Source organism: Thalassophryne amazonica, chromosome 3 (assembly GCF_902500255.1).
Source record: "Thalassophryne amazonica chromosome 3, fThaAma1.1, whole genome shotgun sequence".
In the NCBI taxonomy this organism is placed as follows: Eukaryota; Metazoa; Chordata; class Actinopteri; order Batrachoidiformes; family Batrachoididae; genus Thalassophryne; species Thalassophryne amazonica.
Window position 1 is genome coordinate 62,321,355 of NC_047105.1, and position 24,015 is coordinate 62,345,369.

At 43.0% G+C, this 24,015-nt stretch overlaps 1 protein-coding gene across 1 annotated transcript in view; it reads right to left on the reverse strand.

Moving 5' to 3' along the window:
• itih3b (inter-alpha-trypsin inhibitor heavy chain 3b) overlaps positions 1 to 13,221 on the reverse strand; it is a 290,232-nt gene extending 277,011 nt beyond the window's left edge. Inside the window, exons 1-7 of the mRNA XM_034167581.1 lie at positions 13,122 to 13,221; positions 7,163 to 7,323; positions 6,960 to 7,064; positions 6,699 to 6,861; positions 6,501 to 6,611; positions 5,207 to 5,335; positions 4,426 to 4,542 (exon numbers count right to left, since the gene is read on the reverse strand). Of these exons, the coding sequence (XP_034023472.1) occupies positions 4,426 to 4,542; positions 5,207 to 5,335; positions 6,501 to 6,611; positions 6,699 to 6,861; positions 6,960 to 7,064; positions 7,163 to 7,323; positions 13,122 to 13,193 (858 nt within the window). The 5' untranslated portion in view covers positions 13,194 to 13,221. The remainder of the gene's footprint in view (positions 1 to 4,425; positions 4,543 to 5,206; positions 5,336 to 6,500; positions 6,612 to 6,698; positions 6,862 to 6,959; positions 7,065 to 7,162; positions 7,324 to 13,121) is intronic.
• Positions 13,222 to 24,015: the final 10,794 nt, after the last annotated feature.

Sequence of the window (24,015 nt, forward strand, 5' to 3'; positions counted from 1 at the left end):
TTGGAGTGTGATTGATTGAGTGTGTGAACAGGTGTCTTTTATACAGGTAACAAGTTCAAACAGGTGCAATTAATGTAGGTAAAGAGTGCAGAATAAGAGGGCTTCTTAATGAAAATTGAACAGGTCTGTGTGAGCCAGAATTCTTGCTGGTTGGTAGGTGTTCACATACGGCAGCAGTAACATACAAATAAATTTTAAAAAAATCATACATTGTGATTTCCAGATTTTTTTGTCTCTCACAGTGGACATACACCTCAGATGAACATTTCAGACCCCTCCATGATTTCTAAGTGGGAGAACTTGCAAAATCGCAGGGTGTTCAAATACTTATTTTCCTCACTGTGTATATACGAGGTCTGTTAGAAAAGTATCGGACCTTTTTATTTTTTTCAAAAACCTGATGGATTTGAATCACGTGTGCTTGCATGAGCAAACCTTGAACCTTCGTGCGCATGCGTGAACTTTTCACGCCTGTCGATTGCATCATTTTCTGGTAAGCAGCCTTTGTGTGGGATGTGTGCTGTGCGCTCGGCGGATTTTCATTTCAAGGAAAAAGACGGAACGACTGGAGCAGCGCCGCATTAAATTTTGCCAGAAACTGAGCGACAGCCAGGTGGAAACCATTCGGATGATTCAGACGGCTTTCGGTGACTTTTCAGTCATGTGACTATCCGAGAACTTGTGGAAGAGGTGGGCATGTCACAACTTGTCCTGTGAGACTTCCAATACTGAGGTACTTTTGCACCGCAGTCAGCAGCAGCATGAATTTCACCACCAATCTTTTCATTGGCCAAATCTGCTGTCACAGTGGAATGTACCGAAAAAGTGCTGATGTCCACCTATTCCGCAATTTCTCGGATAGTCACAAGACGGTCCCGCATCACCACAGCGTTCACTTTGGAAATGATCAGGTCATTTCAGCATGTTGATGGCCGACCGGAGCGTGGCTCGCTGTCCACCACTGTGCGGACGTCTTTAAACCCGTTGTACTGCTCCTTAATCTGTGTAATGCCCAAAGCATCGTCACCAAAAGCCGTCTGAATAATCCGAATGGTTTCCACCTGGCTGTCGCTCAGTTTCTGGCAAGATTTGATGCAGCACTGCTCCAGTCGTTCCGTCTTTTTCCTTGAAATGAAAATCCGCCGAGCGCACTACACACGTCACACACAAAGGCTGCTTACCAGGAAATGACGCAATCGACAGGCATGAAAAAGTTCACGCATGCGCACGAAGGTTCAAGGTTTGCTCATGCAAGCACACGTGATTCAAATCCATCTGGTTTTTGAAAAAAATAAAAAGGTCCGATACTTTTCTAACAGACCTCGTGTGTATATTTATATATACATATATTGAAAGTGATCCACAGGTGTGTATAATTGAAGCAGCCACCTCATTCTCTATGTAGAACAGCACCGCGCACAAAAGAGTGATTTTGCAGAAATAGACAAACACAAAGTTAAAAGTGGGATCACGGTGTGAAAATGACTGTGTTTAAAGCCAGGGAAAAAAATAAAGCCAGCAAGCCACGGATGGAAAGGAAGCCAGTGAGAAGGCGCACAGAGGTGGCTGTCCATGAATGGAGAACAGCAGTGCATGAGCAAAAGAGCGATTTTGCAGAAATAAATGGACATACATAAAGTTAAAAATGGGATCATGGTCTGTGTGTTTAAAGCCGCAGAAAAAATAAAGTCAGCGAGCCACGGAGCCTGCGAGGAGCACAGAAGTGGCTGTCCTGGAACCCTTGGTTCGGTTCTAGCTGGTCTGGTGCATTACAGGTGGATAGCAACCTGGCGCACAGCGCACAACCGCGGGACTGTACTGGAGCGTGTATTTTTGGACTGCATTTATAAAAGGTGAGATTTTTAAATGTTGATGTGAATCTGTGAATTGAAAACCCACACTTTAAAGGGACCAGGTGTGGGAGGGCTGGAGGTTTGGACCTAACCCATGCCTCACCGTGCGCCAACAAGGCATTATCATGGCGCTATCACAGCGCTACGTGGCTTAGTGTGGCTGAAGCTAGCCATTTGAGGCTCTAATGATAGGTCAGTCGTGGCTCACTAGAGGCTGCTATGTGGCACATGCAGGATGCAGAAAGGCACATACAGGCACCTTAGTAGTGGATACGTGATAGATGAAAACGTGGGTCATTCTTCGAATAATCGCTGATACACCCATGCGTGGCTCATTATTTAGGGCTTATTATTCAGTTTATTTATTAAGAAACGGAGCGTGCCACGGCCTCAACTTTATCTAAAGTCTGGGTCTTGTAGTGAAGTTTAGGGCTAGTGGCCGGTGATCACCTTAGTATTTCTTCTTTTTTTCTTGTTGCTTAATGCTGACAAATTATACTGGATTTGTTGTCTTTCTGATGCTCGATTCAGTTTTTTCTGTCTGTTTGAGGCGTGGCTCCATCCAGAGATGGGAGTGGTGTCTACTTCCAGACCAGTCTCACATTTTTTTTGTGCTCCCTTGACGAAATGAGTCAAATTTTTGTGACAGAGCTTTCTTTAACTGACTATTCCTAACCCTACTCCCACCCCCAACCCTAACCTTAACCATAACCTAATCTGACTCCTTCCCCCCACCCTAACCATAACCACCCCCGACCCCCCTGCTTCACTTTAAATTTCGTGCACCCATCATGGAATGAATGAGAATGAATTTGTGCTGCCATGACGAAAATGAGGCGCTTTTTTGTCACAATATCACGAACCAATAGATTGTTTATTTTGTACTGCTGAAGCATGACTTGCCATGAGACCAGGTTGCTACTTCTGCAACCCTCCTGCCCTGTGCACCAGCAAAATTTCCTGTATATTCATTTTGGAAATTGTTTTGTCTTTTGTGTCGGTAGCATGGCCCAAGCAGAGGGTCACACCTTTGAGTCTGGTTTGCTTGAGGTTTCTTCCTCAAATCATCAGAGGGATTTTTTCCTTACCACTGTCACCTGTGTGCTTGCTCTGAGGGTTGGTAAGGTTAGATCGTACTTGTGTGAAGCGCCTTGAGGCAACTTTGTTGTGATTTGGCACTATGTAAATGATAAAAATGAAATGAAATCTTTCCCTTCAATCCTGACTAGTCTCCCAGTTCCTGCTGCTGAAAAGTATCCTCACAGCATGATGCTGCCACCACCATGCTTCACTGTAGTGATGGTGCCTACTTTCCTCCAAACATGACACCTGGCATTGATGCCAAAGAGTTCGATCTTCATCTCATCAGACCAGAGAATTTTGTTTCTCATGGGCTGAGAGTCCTTCAGGTGCCTTTTGGCAAACTCCAGGTGGGCTGCCATGTGTGTTTTACTAACGAGTGGCTTCCGTCTGGCCACTCTACCATACAGGCCTGATTGGTGGATTGTTGCAGAGATGGTTGTCAGATGATGGAGGCCACTGAGCTCAATGGGACCTTCAGAGCAGCAGAAATGTTTCTGTACCCTTCTCTGAATTTGTCCCTCGAGACAATCCTGTCCCGGAGGTCTACAGGCAATTCCTTTGACTTCATGCTTGGTTTGTGCTCTGACATGCACTGTCAACTGTGGAACCTTATATGTCAACTGTGGGACCTTATATGTAGACAGCTGTGTGCCTTTACAAGTCATGTCAATCAACTGAATTTACCCAAGATGGACTCCAATTAAGCTGCAGAAACATCTCAAGGATGATCACTGGAAATGGACGGATGGATGCACCTGAGCTCACATTTGAACTTCAAGGTAAAGGCCGTGGATACTTATGTACGTGTGATTGCAAAAATCTCATGAAACCTTTTTTCACATTGTCATTATAGGATATTGAGTGTGGAAGTTTGAGGGGGAAAAATGAATTTCATCCATTTTGTAGTGAGGCTGTAGCATAAAAAAAATGTGGAAAAAGTGCAGCACTGTGAATACTTTCTGAACGTACTTAAATGTTGAACTATTTTGTTTCGATGATGTATTGTTTAAGTATTGTGTATAGGTGTATATAATAATATATACTATGAGATATTTGTCATTTCACTCATTCCCTGCCTCAATGCAATTGTGTCAACTGGTTGTTCCTTGTTTGTTCAAACAATTTACATTATTCACAATTTTACTCTTACAGTTGCCATATTTTCACATTTAGTTACTTTATTTACAATGCACTGAAGTGTAGAGGTTTGTTGAAGTCCTCTGGACAAAAGATTTTTCTATTTCTAAATGTTTTTTGCATTTGCTAGTGTTGTCGTAATTTGGACGTGTCGTGGCCTCTATCAGCCACTGTAGATTTCTCTTCAAAAGTGAATAACTCATTCATTGATGATTTAATATGACTGAGACTAAAAACAATCTTGTTCTTGAAGAAACAGTTTCTTTTTTCTTATTTCATGATATTGTATATCACGTGTGTATATATTATAAACATATTTAACAAAATGTATCAGATATGAACAGTGACTGACCTGTTCTATTTTCTTGCCAGCCATGGAGCCACTTCGGTCAATAACAAAGACAACATTCTTTGGTATGCCAGGAAGACTAACGGGGGCAAAGTGATGGACAAAATATCCATCTGACTTCTGGAACAAGTTGGAAAAACAACATAGTTTGAAAAAAAAAAAAACAGCAAGTAAATGTGTAGAAGGTGAAAATACATTTAGTCAATTTGTGGCCATGCCAGCATCAGACATGAGACCCTTTGAAAACTCTAATTTGATTGTGTTGGGCACTGCCTGACTGGCAGTCCGTGAAGCTTGCCAGTCAATTTTCATCATGTTCCAATGAAATCGCTCAATGTTCTCAACAAACAATCAAGAAAAAAATCTGCAGTCAGACAATCTGGTGAAGTTATTTTTATGCCTGGTATAAAAACAACAACCAAATCTACATTCAAGGAGAATTTAGTTATTTTAGTATGCACTCTGGGTCATGCTTCAGGCACATACTATGAGCAGGTCCTGTTCCTCTTAGCAATGGTGCTGCGAGATGGAGGGAGTTCCCCCCCAACTACACTGCTCCATGCTCAGGCAACTTCCACTTTGCTCACATGCCCTGGCCTCCAGTATGAAATCTATACATATTGTGGGACTTGTGGGATAATAAAGTTGTTGACTGACTGATATACTTCAGACACTACACTGTGATCCCATTCATTCTTAAAGATAACACAGATCATTGCAACAACAAGCTATGCATGCACGAGGAAAAGTGCACCACCTGTGAAAACAATAAATTTCACTTTACCTTGATGTCTCCTAGTAAGTTGTCTCTGTTGACATCATAAACAATAACCAGATCTCCATTCATGCCTTGTTCTCCACAGCTGTCACAATTTTTCTGTTGGTCCTCTGTTGGGTAGAAATACACCCATGCCTGCAAACAGGAGGAATCAGGTTTTACGGCATCTTGGTGAAGTCGGTGAATATGTTTAGTACAGGAGATACGAGGTCTGTCAATAAAGTAACGGTCCTTTTTTATTTTTTTCAAAAACTATATGGATTTCATTCATATGTTTTTATGTCAGACATGCTTGAACCCTCGTGCGCATGCGTGATTTTTTCCACGCCTGTCGGTGACGTCATTCGCCTGTGAGCACGCCTTGGGAAGGAGTGGTCCCGCCCCCTCGTCAGATTTTCATTGTCTGAAAATGGCGGAATGAAAAGGACTTTTTTTCCATCTGAATTTTTTCAGAAGCTGTTAGAGACTGGCACCTGGAAACCATTCGAAAAATTTATCAAAGGAACACCTCCGTTCCGGCGTGTCAGAGGACAAGTTTGGACATGTCTTTCTCGGCTTTCAATGCTTACCAGTCCAGTAAGTATCAGTGAAATTGTGGAGAGCTGGACATGTCCAAACTTGTCCTCTGACACGCCGAAACAGAGGTGTTCCTTTGTCTCGCTTCCAAAGCGAATCGGTCTTTACGCGCGAAGCCTCCGCGTGGCTTTCCATGACAAAATCTCTTGTTAAAAGTGAAATCTGCCGGAAAATGGCTGATGTCCAGCTCTTGTGATAACCAGAGAAAGAGCACACGACGGTCTCGTATCCACAGAGCCATCCGTTTAGAAATGGTCCCGTGGCTTGTGCCGCGTCGTCGAAGCTCGGAGCGCGGCGCGCCGAGCGTCCTTAAAGGGGTCCTTAATGCTGTAGTAACAGTCCTTATTCTCTGTGAAGCCCGTAAAATTTTCACTGAAAGCCAGATAAATTTTTTGAATGGTTTCCAGGTGGCAGTCTCTAACAGCTTCTGAAAAAATTCTGATTTTCAAATCCATCTGGTATTTTCATTCCACCATTTCCAGACAATGAAAATCCGACGAGGGGGCGGGACCACTCCTTCCCAAGGCGTGCTCACAGGCAAATGACATCACGGACAGGCGTGGAAAAACTCACGCATGCGCACGAGGGTTCAAGCATGTCTGACGTAAAAACATATGAATGAAATCCATATAGTTTTTGAAAAAATAAAAAGGACCGTTACTTTATTGACAGACCTCGTACATTAAGTACTGCTGGATGTTGGGTGTGTGAGTTTGTTGTGTACCTCTTTGTCAGTAAGTGTTTTAGTGATGGCATTAGCCAGGGCTTTGGTACTGAGTCCTCCTTTAACCTCAAGGAAACTGATCCCTGCTTTCTCATGAATGTGCACGTCAATCTGACAGGAGGAGAATAAAATATCAGCAGAAATATATTTGACCACAGAAGACCTTATGACAGCATGAATGATTTTGTGAACACACACCTTGAAGTCTTTGACTGGCTGCATGGGTTGAGCGTGGATTTGCAGCTCGTATTTGCCAAGTTGACGTCTCAGCAGTTCCTCATACGTCAGCTCAAACGTCACCTTTTTGTGTGCAGCCACATTGACAGAGGTCTTAAATTCCTCGAGGGTCCTGCCCACAGAACTGCAGGAGAGGCCGAAGATAACGTAGTAAAAGACACACAAAATATCCACAACACAAAAACAATATATTGTATTATAGTATTATAGTGTTGCGTGTACCTGACAATGCCGGCACTTTGACCACGAGACACAGCGTCAGTGTACTGCTGCTGAGCTTGTTCCTTAGCTTTCACCACACCATCGTACACCTCACCATCCATGAACCTGAGGAAGTCCAAGTTTGTATTTCATTATTTACTTACTCTAATTCTGCAAGTTTCTCTGAAATATTTGTGCAGTGTGTAACAATTTTATTGACCCACATTCTGAATTTAGTGATGAAGGCATTTTTGGGAATACGAACGTGGAATTCTATTTCCTTTGACTCGTCCATACGATTTGCCACACGGCTCGTGATGACAGTGGTGGCATAACGGCCGCTCACTGTGGAGTTAATGTGAAAGGTGTAGATGTTCCAGTCATCCTGAGTAAATGCAAAAAAACACATTTCACAATTTTAAAAACTGGCTTGGTTGAACATGCCGGTCAAAGACCAAGTGATCACAGATAAGCAGCAGTGTTGCTTAATAGGAATGAGCTGATATCTTACTGGTCAAAACACAGACACCCATTTCTAATAATTTTGTTAAGCCACTGCACCAATTTCACATGGCAGCGACATTGGACATATGCAACTATTCATGGTACATTGCAGTTAAGGTAATACAAACTTAATCTCTCACTACTTTGTTGGCAGTTTAAGTTGGATGAAAGTTCCTAATGCTGGAGACAGTCTGTCTGCAGGATACAAAAAAATGTCCCCAAAACAAATCTCTACTACTGGGAATCGTGAGCCCTTCCTTCTCTTTAATTATTCATTTTATCTTTAGTAAGAGCAGATTATCACTGCAACATAGGTAAAGCTCTACTATTGACAGTAAATGGAAAAAGCATCAAACCATAATTTCATGTAGTTGCTTGTAAACCTGCTCCATGAGAATAGAAATATGATTTATCAATGATGCACTGGCTGGTGAAATAAAAAAAATACAGGATTTGACATATGTGCACTATGCAATGGAGTGATGTGTCAAAATTTACATATAATATTTTCCAGAGCAGTGTTTTTTTATACTCTGACTCATATGCTGGTGCAATTCATATACCAAAAAAAAAAAAAAAAATCACAAGTTTGTTATTAATAATAGTAATTTTACATTTACATAGGACTTTTACAGGAATCAAAGCACTAAACAAAATAAACTCCAACAATAAAACAATAAATGCCAATTATAAAAAAAAACACTGCAACAATGCACAAAAATACCAAATTAAAGAGCTCATCACACAGAAAAAGGTGAGACTAAAATGTGTTTCGTTTGAGTAGGAACCCAGATTGAACAGTAGATCGAGAGCTTTGCCTTTTGGCTCAGCTCCCTTTTCGTCACAACAGTACGGTAGAGCGAATGCAATACCATCCCTGCTGCGATGATTCTCTGGCCAATTTTTAAAATTTTTCAATTTATTTTCCTTTATATAGTGCCAAATCACAACAGAGTTGCCTCAAGGCGCTTCACACAGGTAAGGTCAAACCTTACCAACCCCCAGAGCAACACTGGTAAGGAAAAACTCCCTCCAAGGAAGAAACCTCAAGCAGACCAGACTCAAAGGGGTGACACTCTGCTTGGGCCATGCTACAAACATAAATTACAGAAATAATTCACAGAACAATTCACGGACGAATATACAAGAATTGCTGTTGGTGCACAGGACAGGAGGGTCGCCAACACAAACACAACTCCCATCTCTGGATGGAGCTGCACCTTAAACAGAGAAAAAACAGAATCAGGCATCAGAAAGACAAAAAATACTGTATAATTTGCCAGCATCAATCAACAAGAAAAACGGAAGAAATACTAAGGTGATAGTCGGCCGCTAGCCCTAAGCTTCACTAAAGGACCCAGAATTTAGGTGAAGTTGAGGCAGCGGCCCGCTCCAATTACTAATAACATGAATTAAAAGAGTAAAAAGCGTAAAACAAAACTGTACCAGTATGCTAGCCATATGAAAGGGAAAATAAGTGCATCTTAAGTCTGGACTTGAAAGTCTCCACAGAATCTGATTGTTTTATTGACGCAGGGAGATCATTCCACAGAACAGGGGCACGATAAGAGAAAGCTCTATGTCCCGCAGACTTCTTATTCACCCTAGGGACACAAAGTAGTCCTGCACCCTGAGAACGTAAAGCCCGGGCCGGTATGTAAGGTTTAATTAGGTCAGCAAACCTTAAAATCTGATCTCACTGGGACAGGAAGCCAGTGAAGAGACACCAAAATGGGTGTAATGTGGTCGAACTTTCTGCGTCGTGTCAAAAATCTGGCGGCAGCATTTTGAACCAATTGGAGAGCCCTAATGCAAGACTGCGGTAAACCAGAAAATGCCAATGTCACGCCCCATTGTTCCCTCACTCATGAACAAGACCCCGAGGTACTTGAACTCCTTCACTTGGGGCAAGACCGCATACCTGGAGTAGGCAATCCATTGGTTTCTTGCTGAGAACCATGGCCTCAGATTTAGAGGTGCTGATCCTCATCCCAGCTGCTTCACACTCGGCTGTATACCGATCCAGTGAGTGTTGGAGGTCACAGGCCCATGAGGCCAACAGGACCACATCATCTGCAAAAAGCAGTGATCAGACCCTGAGCCCACCAAACTGAAAACCCTCCTCCCCCGACTACACCTTGATATCCTGTCCATGAATATCACAAATAGGACTGGTGACATCCCAGAAGGACTCCATCTTCAGTCGGACTGCTTCCCTGACCACCGGTATCCACCACAGTGTTTGAGGGTTGCCGCCCCTTAAGGTGCTTTCAGGCCACAGGTCCCTCTGCAGCTTCAGCAATGGAAGCTTTGCACATTGCCCATTCTATTTCAATGACCCCAACCTCCACAGGGATGTTAGAAAAGCTCCGCCAGAGGTGTGAGTTGAAGATCTGTCGGACAGTGGGCTCCTCCAGACATTCCTTGTTTACCCACACTATCTATTTGGGATTACCAGGTCTGTCCAAAGTCTTCCCACAATCCAACTTGCCGCCAAATGGTGATCAGTTGACAGCTCTGCCCCTCTCTTCACCCAAGTGTCCAGAACATGCAGTCTCAGATCCTATGATACAATCACAAAATCGATAATCGACCTTCAGCCTAGGTTTGTCTGGCACCATGTACACTTATGAGCATCCTTATGTTGGAACATGGTGTTCGTTATGGACAGTCCATGACTAGCACAAAAGTCCAATAAACAATCGCTCAGGTTTACAACCCCAATTCCAATGAAGTTGGGATGTTGTGTAAAATGTAAATAAAAACAGAATACAATGATTTGCAAATCCTCTTCAACCTATATTCAATTTAATACACCACAAAGACAAGATATTTAATGTTCAAACTGATAAACTATTGTTTTTGTGCAAATATTTGCTCATTTTGAAATGGATGCCTGCAACACATTTCAAAAAAGCTGGGACAGTGGTATGTTTACCACTGTGTTACATCACCTTTCCTTCTAACAACACTCAATAAGCATTTAAGAACTCAGGACACTCATGACTGGGTATAAAAGGAGCATCCCCAAAGGTCTCAGCCATTCACAAGCAAAGATGGGGCGAAGATCACCACTAATTGTTGAAGCTTTCAAGATGGAATTCTTTCCCATTCCTGCTTGATGTACGACTTCAGGTGTTCAACAGTCCGAGTCTCCGTTGTTGTATTTTGCGCTTCATAATGCGCCACACATTTTCCATGGGCAACAGGTCTGAATTGCAGGCAGGCCAGTCTAGTACCCGCACTCTTTTACGTACTATGAAGCCACACTGTTGTAACACGTGCAGAATGTGGCTTGGCATTGTCTTACTGAAATAAGCACGGACTTCCCTGAAAAAGACGTTGCTTGGATGGCAGCATGTGTTGCTCCAAAACCTGGATGTACCTTTCAGCACTGATGGTACCATCACAGATGTGTAGGTTGCCCATGCCATGGGCACTAGCACATCCCCATACCATCACAGATGCTGGCTTTTGAATTTTGCGCTGGTAACAATCTGGATGGTCTTTTTCCTCTTTTGTCCGGAGGACGCAACATCCATGATTTTCAAAAACAATGTGAAATGTGGACTCATCAGATCACAGCACTTTTCCACTTTGTGCCTGTCCATTTCAAATGAGCTCGTGAATGGCTGAGCCTTTTGGGTGATGCTCCTTTTATACCCAATCATGACACTCACAATTAGTGTCCTCAGTTCCCAAACACTTATTGAGTGTTGTTAGAAGGAAAGGTGATGTAACACAGTGGTAAACATACCACTGTCCCAGTTTTTTTGAAACGTGTTGCAGGCATCCATTTCAAAATGAGTAAATATTTGCACAAAAACAATAAAGTTTATCAGTTTGAACATTAAATATTTTGTCTTTGTGGTGTATTCAATTGAATATAGGTTGAAGAGGATTTGCAAATCATTGTATTGTTTTTATTTACATTTCACATAATGCCCCAACTTCATTGGAATTGGGGTTGTATATCAGGGAGGGTGTTTCTCCCAATCACGTCTATCCAAGTGTCTCTGTCACTGCCCACATGTGCGTTGAAGTCCCCCAGCAGAACAATGGAGTCCCCCACTGGCGCCCCATACAGGACTCCACTCAGCGACTCCAAGAAGGCCAAATACTCCAAACTGCTGTTCGGTGCATATGCACAAACAACAGTCAGAGTGCCCCCAACACTACTCAAAGGCGCAGGGAGGCGACCCTCTCATCTACCAGGGTAAACTCCAATGTAACGGCACTCAGCCAGGGATTCGTGAGCATCCCCACACCCGCCTGGGACCTCACCCCCGGCCAACTCCAGAGAAGAATCAAGTCCAACCCCTATCAAGGAGAGTGGTTCCATACCCGAAGCAGTGCATGGAGGTGAGGCCCACCAGATCTAACTGGTATCACTCCACCTCTCGCACAAGCTCTGGCTCCTTCCACCACAGCAAGGTAACATTCCACACCCCCAGATCTAGCCCCTGCCACCCGGGTCTGGTCCGCCAAGGCCCTCGACTTTCACTGCCACCCATGAGACAGTGCATCCAACACCAGCGGATCCCCCTGCGGGTGGTGAGCCCACAGGGTGGAGATGGAAGGTCCACATTGCCTTTTTGGGCTGTGCCCGATTGGGTGCCATGGCAAGCCCAGCCACCAGGTGCTTGCTGACGGCCTGACTCCAGACGGGGGCCTTGGTGTTGCTAACCAAACAGTCCCCCCCCCCCACCCCCCTAAAAATTGGTCCGACCTGTCTTCACTGCACGTCATTTCTTAGCGTCAGTAGCGATTCACCAATTATCACCTCGTTTCTGCTTTAAACTGCACTCATCATTTATCTCGGCGACAGATATCTGAAGGTTTTGTACAACAATCATTTCCACATAAATTAAGCATTATTTCATAATTAAAAAAAAAAAACAGGGACCAATCAGAGTGCGACAGCAGCACATCAAAGCCTAACGTGCTGCTACTGCATTTTGGACTGTTAGTTGCGATTCTCTGATTAGCACCTCATTTCTGCTTAAAAGTGATCGCCTTGGGTGTATCGAGTCAGACTCAGAGTCAGTCTCGCATGCATGCGCAGAGAAGGCAGAGCGGACCAATTTTCAGAGGGGATATTTGGCTAGCAACACCGGGCTTCCTCTGGGCTGGTTCACAGTTCTTCTGCCTCGTTTTGTCATGGTGTCATTGTCGTCTGAGATCAATTTGCCCTGGGAGACCCTACCAGGTGCACAAAGGCTCCAGACAACGCAACTCTCAGATTAATAGCGGCACACAAACCTCTCCACCACTGAAAGGTGATGGTTCCTGAAGAATGAAGCTTAATTTCTTTGTTATTGTAAATAAATTAAAATGTGCAAAACCTCAATGGATCAAAGGATATCTATATACAGTAGATGACAGCGCTGTACAGCTCAGTGTAAATCATACTTTTATTTTCTATTTATGTGCATATGACAGTAATCCAAAATAGTCTAAAATAATCAGATTATGACACTTCAATTTCATGATGCAAGAGTTATATATATATTTTTTGCAGGTAATTAGTAAGTGGAATTAAATTAGCGTAAATCCCTCCTAGTTGTGATGCAAAGATGAGACACAAAAATCAAGTAAGTCTCAAATATGTTACATCTGTTGTATGATTTCAAAATGATTTTTGAAATGCATTCTGTTTCGCTGCAAGTGTGATCTCACCTTGTTTGGTAGCGTGGAAGTAAAAGTCAGCAGCAGCCCAGCGAGGGCAACATGCACCACAGCTTTCTCCATAACACCTCCAACCCTAGTAACAGTCAGACAACTCACACTGCCTTTTAACTTCAAATGCTCAAGGACAGGATCAATGTGTTTTTGCAAAATGCAGACCGTCTTTCTCTCTTACACAATGTGCACATAACATGCAGAAGAAAACACGCCCAGCGCAAACATGCTCACACAAAACTGCACGTCCCCACTGTGCATGTGTTCCCCTGCATTCAGTTTTTCCAGAAATTCACTAAATCTGTGACCTTTTGTCATTTCACACTGATAGTTTAATCCAAACTGAACAGGGACTTTGTAACCATATGGAAAACTGCAAACAAAATCAAGAGTAGTTTGAAGAGCTCCAGTAAACGAGAAACAGAGAAACAGTGCATATGTGACAAGCGAAAATCAATTTATTAGTTTTGTCTTCAAGTATGTACATCTTATGTGAAAGTACTTCAAACCAGAGCATTATTTCCCAAAAGCATTCCAGGTTTAAGATGATTAAATTCACACTATTGTACTAAAATCAACTTAACTTTACGATGGTTTTGGGAAATGGGACTCAGGTCAGGACAGTGCGAGGAAAATAGGTGATACAGCAGCAGCAGGCATACACCTAGTTTTCTTTGCAAGCACATCAAAAACAGCTATTTCCATGTAAAGCACAATCAAAATAACTGCATAGCAAATGTATTGCAGAACAGCAAAAAGAAAAAAAAATCCAAGATGTTCTGCATTTAAGACAAATGTTCAGTTTCAACGAGAATATCATCACACTGTACAGACATGAGTATAATTTAACTGTTACAATTGTGTGAATTCCCGGCATGGCTTCAGAACACATTTCTAATTGTGTCAGATAACAAACGTAAAGACTCACAATGGAGCCATTAAAGAGAATTTGGGCCTCGTCTTCCACCTGGTGCTAAGCAGCACAGAGTGCTACGCCGCACCATGCAGAATAAGTTTCATTGCTAGTTTCCAATTGGTGCACTTTCCATTTGCATTCCCAGCACCTATCTTCTTTAAACACAAGGAGCACTTGCGCTTATATGTGCACCCATGGGGGTGTTAATGGGGTGTGGTCAGGCACATCACTGATGGAATTCTATCATGAGGCAGCAGAAAACAATTGTAGAAAGTTGAGCTTTTCTGTTATGTACACAAAGCACTCAAATGCTTCAGTTGCAGGAGCTGAGGTCTATGACCGCTGTTCCCATGTTGGTGCTTTGCACGGAGAATCATTCCCTCATCAGAAAGCCTCTCACTTCTGCGATCGCCTTTTATATAGCAGTGCGCCAGGTTCTGGGGCATTTATGTTTTTGGTGGAATGACAAGATGATACTCTGATAGTTTCATTTAATTTCTTTTCAAAACACATCCATGACTAATTAAGTGACTCAATCTGACCCCTTTGCCCCCTGAACCTTAAGCAGTAAATTTTGTTTAAGCCCCTTTCACACCAGCGCAAACATAGAGTTGCGTTTAGAGTACAGCTGAAATGCGCGTGTACTCGTAGTTTTTGCATGTCACATTGCTGCGCTTGGAAAACACTCCTGTCTTGTCACGGCCCGTAACATCAGATGACAAAGTTCAGAGTCTGGCGCGTGTCCCCCCAAAAAAGAAAAAGAAAAAAAAGGAATATATTGCCATTTAAACTCACATACTTAAACGTCAGGCTTCTTGTTTGACCATGAGAGTGCTGTCTTTCTTTCTGTCTGCTCTTTTTTTGACACCTGCTGTTTGCATTCTTTATTTTGAAAGAAATCCATTTTATGAATTGAAAGAATGTAACCATGTTTTCTGATGTGCATTTTAAAAGATGGATCCCTGCCAGCTCACGCACACACAATGTGGGGTGTGTGGATCATTTTATCACAGACTCGCGCACTGCAGGATGCATGGATCAAACCTGTTCACATGCGAATCTGAAACCTTTTCACACTTGATGCTCAAAGTCTCGCTTCTGTAAACTGCTGCGTGGTTTGCACAAACCGAGGCACAGTTTGCTCTGAGAGATCACTGCAGACGACACAAAATATTATGTCGTGTTGGCACTCAGCAGCTCCAATGAGGATGATCGCGCTCCTGCAAAGCCTCTCTCTCTCTCCACAGCGCTAAACCGGCTTGTTTCTACCACGCGACGTTCGGAGCCACCGACTCAGTTTCTACATTGTACAGCTGTGTAGGTTTGCATGCAGTAGCTCAGTGTAGCGCACACTTACATGCAGAAGCTTAGACTTGCTTAAAACAACATGCTTTATTCGACCAGTGCTGTACGCAATTAAACATTTAATTTCTTCTACTTACTGCTGCATTGGGGAGCAAAAACTCAACGCTGAACTGCACAGAGCTACATAACAACATAGTAGGTACGCCACAATGCGCAACTCTACATTTGCGCCAGTGTGAAAGGGGCTTTAGTAAAATACTCTGCAATGAGTACATACATCCTACTCCAAATGATCGTAAGTCCACTCTGTCATCGAATAAATGAATTCCAACTTGATTTAACAATATGACATTTAACACAGATAAAATCTGATTTCACACTATTTGGAGTATGACCAAATGTACTCACTAGAGTTGTGTTTACTCTGTACTGTTTACACAGATTAAGCTCAACGTAATTAACATAGTAGAATTGGACTCACTCCAAATGCACTATGCGCTTTCGACTCTATGCTATCATCAAGCCAGGGTCCTTTATGAGTCTGCAGTTTGCATGAAGAAAAATGAAAAGTCTGCAATGACTCTCAATACAGATTAACAAGTCCATACTACCATTCATCATGATTACACATTTTTCAATAATTGTTTAAAAAATAAACAATTTAAAATATGTCAAAACAATGAATAAAGCAGATGGTTCTAGATGTTAAAATTAAGTAAATTAAGATACAATACTCATAAATGTAAGTTTTGGTTTGAGGCCATTCCATAGAAACAGTGAAACCATGTTTGCTCAAAGTTTTCTCAAAAGTGAATTAAATCAGTGTCACTTCATACAATTATTCTTAGAAACCTGGTAGTCTTGTAAGGTCAGCGTGTAATAAATGCAATCCAAAAACCCTAAATTCTGTACAAAACAAGATTTTCAATAAATCACATCATCCACATGCCCTCTGAGGATGTCATGTCATTAACATTTACCAAACAACAACCAAACACAGTAATCTCTTAAAAATCACAAAGGCAACAATATGTAAAGCTACAGACTGCATTAGCATAGAGGTATGGGGTGATTATGGTTTTGTCTTTCGGTCCTTTTCATATAATATAAACAATAGTTTCTTCATAATATCTTGTTTGCTGCATCAACCTGAGCACATTGAGATGCTGCAATAGAACAAGCATAACCTAAAACAAAGGCATTGTATAACCTATTTGACTCTGTTTTGGACAGTTCAACAATCTGTGACACTTTATCTGCAACATGATGAGATTAATTCATGTCATTGTGTTTTTGTTCTTAAACTAAATACTCAATCCACATTATTTAAATCACAAAATTTTATCTTTGAAGGTGAAATTGTACATAGAACATCTCGTGTCTGTTTCTCATGTTTGAATCTAAATGCTTTTCCTCCGAAAGGTGAAACAGCAATTCAAGGCACTCCCACAGGCATTTTACACCTGAAGATAAAGTTCAAGTTAGTTCAAACCTCTTAGTTCAAGCGCTTGTGCTGGAAGCATTTCAGTGATGAAGAATGAAGCCGTATCCTTGGACTGAGAAAGCGACTGGTCCTAGCAACAGCAACGCCAAGTCTTCACAGTGATTGCATGATTGTGGGAAATAACGGTGTTGCACTGAGACTCAAAGCTGCAGCACCAACATATGGAATATCTAATGTTAACTGTACAAACACAGGAGCTATGTACAGAATAACAACTTCATATAATGTACACAGGGCAGCTTTATATATATATATATTTGAGTGATTTGAAGGAAACAGAATTAAAGAACCGCGCATCATATACATTTAACTAGTAATAAGACTTTACAGAATGAAAGGGCAAAAGCAGACTTCTTTTAATGCACTTCTATATTATATTATGCCCATGGATTATGCAGTGCCATAAGGACTTGAGGTATGAAGTATGCAAATCTAATGAAGAAGAAAGAATGGAGTCAGGTATGTACATAGGGTTACATACATGCTGGTTAAATATATACAATATATGCAAATAGAATGGCTAGACCTGGAATTTTATTTTTTATTTTAAAGGAGTTGGAAGACAAGATGCTACTTCAATTACAGAGTCCTCGCTTTGGCCTTTGTGGACTGAACCAGTGGTGATGAAACGGGGTTGGACACCACCTGGGCTGCAGGAAAAACCAAGACCTCTGAAGGGACAGGCAAGAGCAATGTGGGACACTGTGTTAGAGACACAGATGAGGATAAACCCCTGAATGGAACAGAGGAGGACAGCTGATAAGAGGGGTGTGGTGCTGTGGCGCTGCTCAGAACTGCTGACCTGGGCCACATCTGGGGAAGCCTGCAGCTGTCAGCAGGTGGAGCTGTCCATCTTAATACCTGCAGGGACGATAATTCCACATTAAGATTTTTGTCGCCCTCTGCAGCAAAAATTAATCTGCACAGCCTGCAGACAGAGTACTAATAAAAAATAAACAATAAAAATACACAGGAAAGCAAAACTAACAATTATTTTCATAATCAACTGATTGACAGATTTTTTTTAACAATTACTTCATGAATCAGAAAGAAAATAAATTATAATATACTTATATATATTTTTAAAATTACAAATGTGATCTTTTAATGGCAAGTGCCATATTCAAAATATAAAAGTGCAAACAGCAAGTCCCATCTTTCTTTAAAAAATTATACGATTACACACACACACACACACATATATATATATATATATATATATATATATATATATATACATACACACACAGTAGTGTTCAGAATAATAGTAGTGCTATGTGACAAAAGATTAATCCAGGTTTTGAGTATATTTCTTATTGTTACATGGGAAACAAGGTACCAGTAGATTCCGTAGATTCTCACAAATCCAACAAGACCAAGCATTCATGATATGCACACTCTTAAGGCTATGAAATTGGGCTATTATTAAAAAGAAGTAGAAAAGGGGGTGTTCACAATAATAGTAGTGTGGCATTCAGTCAGTGAGTTCGTCAATTTTGTGGAACAAACAGGTGTGAATCAGGTGTCCCCTATGTAAGGATGAAGCCAGCATATGTTGAACATGCTTTTCTCTTTGAAAGCCTGAGGAAAATGGGACGTTCAAGACATTGTTCAGAAGAACAGCGTAGTTTGATTAAAAAGTTGATTGGAGAGGGGAAAACTTATACGCAGGTGCAAAAAATTATAGGCTGTTCATCTACAATGATCTCCAATGCTTTAAAATGGACAAAAAAAAGCAGAGATGCGTGGAAGAAAACGGAAAACAACCATCATAATGGACAGAAGCATAACCAGAATGGCAAAGGCTCACCCACTGATCAGCTCCAGGATGATCAAAGACAGTCTGGAGTTACCTGTAAGAGCTGTGACAGAAGATGCCTGTGTGAAGCTAATTTATTTGCAAGAATGCCCCGCAAAGTCCCTCTGTTCAAATAAAAAGACGTGCAGAAGAGGTTACAATTTGCCAAAGAACACATCAACTGGCCTAAAGAGAAATGGAGGAATATTTTGTGGACTGATGAGAGTAAAATTGTTGTTTTTGGGTCCAAGGGCCACAGACAGTTTGTGAGACGACCCCCAAACTCTGAATTCAAGCCACAGTTCACAGTGAAGACAGTGAAGCATGGTGGTGCAAGCATCATGATATGGGCATGTTTCTCCTACTATGGTAAAGTAAGTCCCTTCGGCTGCTCCCTTGTTTGCACTCGGGGTCGCCACAGCAAATCCAAGTTGGATCTGCATGTTGAATTGGCACAGGTTTTACGCCGGATGCCCTTCCTGACGCAACTCCACATTACATGGAGAAATGTGGCAGGGGTGGGATTTGAACCCGAAGCCTTCTGAACTGAAACCAAGCGCATTAACCACTTGGCCACCACCCCTGCTTTTTCTCCTACTATGGTGTTGGGCCTATATATCGCATACCATGTATCATGGATCAGTTTGGATATGTCAAAATACTTGAAGAGGTCATGATGCCTTATGCTGAAGAGGACATGCCCTTGAAATGGGTGTTTCAACAAGACAATGACCCAAAGCACACTAGTAAATGAGCAAAATCTTGGTTCCAAACCAACAAAATTAATGCCTCGCAGATGTGAAGAAATCATGAAAAACTGTGGTTATACAACTAAATACTAGTTTATTGATTCAAAAGCAGTTTGAACATAATAGTTTTGAGTTTGTAGCGTCAACAGCAGATGCTACTATTATTGTGAACACCCCCTTTTCTACTTTTTTTTTTTTTTTTTACTAATTTACCAATTTCATAGCCTTAAGAGTGTGCATATCATGAATGCTTGGTCTTGCTGGATTTGTGAGAATCTACTGAATCTACTGTTACTTTATTTCCCATCTAACAATAAGAAGTATACTCAAAACCTGGATTAATCTTTTTAGTCACATAGCACTACTATTATTCTGAACACTACTATATATATATATATATATATATATATATATAAAATGACAACTACTACTTTAACTGGAGCAGTCAGCATGATGGCATGATATCCAAAGGAGGTATACTGAGAAAACTAAGAGACCTGTAGCACCTCGTCACCTGGACAAATGGGAGTATCAATGAGTGGAAATCACAGTGGAGGTAGCAGTGTTTTCAGGTTTGGTCAAAGTTTCAGTTAGAGCAAGTGACGCTACTGATAAATGGTTAGCAGAGACAGCAATGAAGATAGCTTTGTCACCAACAGACTGGCAGTTCAACAGCCCGATCAAAAAAGGAAGTAGCTGTAAACGAGGACTGTTTTCAAGACTGGAGGATATCTGGGTTTCTGCACTGTTTGGAAAAGTGATGCCTTCTCGTTGAACCTGTTGGGTGTGCGTGTATGTGTTTGTGCACTCCTGGTCCCGGTTCTATGTCTGGTGGTTTGTGTCCATTCTCCTGCTTGTCTCTGTGTCTAGTTCCCCATCTGGCTCACCCTTGGTGTTTGTCCTTGATCTGTCCTGGTCATGGTTGTTTGTCTCCCTTCCTCTGTCTAGGGTTTCACGATCATGTTCCCCTGTCTCAATCTGTCATCTGTGTGTGGTCTCCTGCTATGCATTTGCTTTGTACCTTCCTCGGTCCCTGTCTGTCAGCTGCGTGTGTGGCCCCCTGGTGTGTATGTGCTCTGTACATTCCCCTGTCTCATTCAGTCAGCTCTGTGCAGCTCCCTGGTGTGTTATTGCTCTGTACATTCCTCTGTCCCGAAGTCCTCCATGTTGGAGCGTCCCTGCCCTTGAGTTCCTGCATTGTGTCACCATTGCGATGATGATGTTTTTTACCTCCTGTTAGCAGTGTGTCCACTATTGTTCTATGTGTTGAGTTCCTTGGGTTGTGGTATTAGTTTCAGTTATTGTGTCGTTTTTCTGTTGTATGATTTTCTGAGAATATTCTTCTTGTATCAGTTCTTGTTAGTCCTGTCTTGGTTCTATTTATACACAAACTGAGTTCCACATTAGTTTCTGTAGTTTAGATCTTGGGTTTTTATGTTTGTTTTTGGTACTTCTTCTGTTTATAAGTTTGCCATTGTTAGTTTTACTGTTGTGTATTATTTTCTAGTTACTCTCGTGTTCAGATTTTTGTTTTCAATCACCTTATGTTCATCACCTTATGTTCATTTACATTTCATGGGCATTCATCCTTCCTGTTTCCTGAGTTGTTCGCACCTGTCACTGATTAGATTGTTATTTATATCCTCTCTTGTCTGTGTTTGTTTGCCATTTGATTCCCTCTGATCATTGTGGGTCCTACGTATTCTCTCTGTGAGTATTTCATAAGTGATCCTTCACCTTCTCCCAGTGTTATTTCTGTCAGTTATCATCTTTGAGTATTATTCTGTTTTTGGACTCTGTTCTCTCTGCCCCTTTTGTTTTTTTCACTGTGTGGATTTTGTCACCTTGGGAATCTTTTTGTGGAAATAAATCACTTCAGCTTTTGCACATAAACTGGGTGGACGGGCCCGTCCTGCTGCGGCCTTCACTCACTTTCCCTCAATTCGGACGACAGACTGCTTCAAGTTTAGTGCACATAAATAATGTCAAATGTATGTGTTGTCTTTAATTCTGTGTGTGCCATTATTATGTTCAACTAGTAATAACTGTGTTTTAATTGCTGTATTTTGTCTGAGGTAACTGGAGTGTAACTGTAATTTCGTTGTTGTTGCACTCGTGTAATGACAATGACAATAAATCTCATCTCATAATCCCTGTGTCTTGCTGCCTGCATTTTGAGATTCGATTTTGACTATCTGTGATCTAAACCATAACAGAACTGGAGATAAGAGGAATGGGAAAATGGCACATAGCTACATATATAGAGTGGAAACAAGTAGGGCAAGTAGGGCAGTTTGCCTTTTTTTGGTGGCCTTTCTCAGTGGACTCACACAGGCAGACCTGCTGCTCTTTACCCGTGTAGGTCATCACATGAGAGCTGAACCTTCAGTAATACAACCGCAATTCCAATTAAGTTGGGACATTGTGTAAAATGTAAATAAAAACAGAATACAATGATTTGCAAATCCTCTTCAACCTATATTCAATTGAATACACCACAAAGACAAGATATTTAATGTTCAAAGTGATAAACTTTATTGATTTTGTGCAAATATTTGCTGATTTTGAAATGGATGCCTGCAACACGTTTCAGAGAAGTTGGGACAGTGGTATGTTTGGTACCACTGTGCTAGATCACCTTGCCTTCTAGCAAAACTTAATAAGCGTTTGGGAACTCAAGACACACACGATTGGGTATAAAAGGAGCATCCCCAAACGTCTCAGCTATTCACAAGCAAAGATGGGGCGAGGATCACCACTTTGTGAACAACTGCATGAACAAATAGTCCAACAGCTTAAGAATAATGTTTCTCAACATTCAATTGCAAGGAATTTAGGGATCCCATCATCTACAGTCTCCCCCTCTAGCTGCCACCTTATCGTGGTGGGGGAGTTTGCATACCCAGATGATCCTAGGAGCTACGCTGTCGGGGGCTTTGCGCCCCTTGTAGGGTCTCCCAAGGCAAACAGGTGATAAGTGATGGGTCAGACTAAGGGCAGTTCAGAAGCTCCCACGACCAGTAAAAAAAAAAATCAAGGACCGAGACGTCGCCCGGTATGGTGGAGCTGGGGCCCCACCCTGGATCCAGGCCTGGGGTTGGGGCTCGCGCGTGAGCGCCTGGTGGTCGTGTCTTAGCCCATGGGGCCCGGCTGGGCTCAGCCCGAAAGAGGGACGTGGGCCCGCCCTCCTGTGGGTTCACCACCTGCAGAGGGGGCCATGGGGGTCAGGTGCAGAGAGGATTGGGTGGCGGTCGAGGGTGGGTGGCCCGGCTGCCCGGTCCGCACTCAGCCCCTGGCTGTTGGGATGTGGAATATCACCTTGCTAGGGGGGAAGGAGCCTGAGCTTGTGCGAGAGGTTGAGAGATACCGACTAGAGATAGTTGGGCTCACCTCCACACACAGCTTGGGCTCTGGTACCCAACTCCTGGAGAGGGGCTGGACACTCCACTTTTCTGGCGTTGCCCATGGGGAGAGGCGGAGAGCTGGGGTCGCATTGCTTATTGCACCCCAGCTCAGTCGCCATGTGTTGGTGTTCACTCCGGTGAACGAGAGGGTCGCGTCCCTACGCCTTCGGGTCGGGGACAGGTCTCTCACTGTTGTCTCGGCCTACGGGCCGAGCGGCAGTGCAGCGTACACGACCTTCTTAGAGTCCCTGGGAGGGGTACTCGATAGTGCTCCGACTGGGGACTCCATTGTTCTCCTGGGGGATTTCAACGCCCACGTGGGCGCCGACAGTGAGACCTGGAGGGGGTGATCGGGAAACACGGCCTCCCCGATCTGAACCCGAGTGGTGTTCAGTTGTTGGACTTCTGTGCTAGTCACAGTTTGTCCATCACGAACACCATGTTCGAGCACAAGGGTGTCCATAAGTGCATGTGGCACCAGGACATCCTGAGCTGGAGGTCAATGATCGAGTTTGTAATCGTATCATCTGACCTTCTGCCACGTGTCTCGGACACTCAAGTGAAGCGAGGGGCTGAGCTGTCGACCGATCACCACCTGGTGGTGAGTTGGATCCGCTGGGAGGGGAGGAAGCCGGTCAGACCTGGCAGGCCCAAACGTATCGTGAGGGTCTGCTGGCAACGACTGGCGGAACCCTCTGTCAGTGAGGTCTTCAACTCCCACCTCCGGGAGAGCTTCTCCCAGATCCCGGGGGAGGTTGGAGACATGGAGTCAGAGTGGACCATGTTCTCCATCTCCATTGTCGATGCGGCCGCTCGCAGCTGTGGTCACAAGGTCTCTGGTGCCTGTCACAGCAGCAATCCCCGAACCCGGTGGTGGACGCCGGAAGTAAGGGATGCCGTCAAGCTGAAGAAGGAGTCCTACTTGTCGTTGTTGGTAGGTGGAACCCCGGAGGCAGCTGACAGGTACCGGCAGGACAAGTGTGCCGCAGCCCGTGCGGTCGCAGAGGCAAAAACCCGGGTCTGGGAGGAGTTCAGGGAGGCCAAGACTCATCCATTACCCAGGCCGAAGTCACTGAGGTGGTTAGAAATCTCCTTGGTGGCAAGGCTCCTGGGGTGGATGAAATCCTTCCCGAGTTCCTTAAGTCTCTGAATGCTGTGGGACTGGCTTGGCTGACACGCCTCTACAACATCGCGTGGCGTTCAGGGACAGTGCCT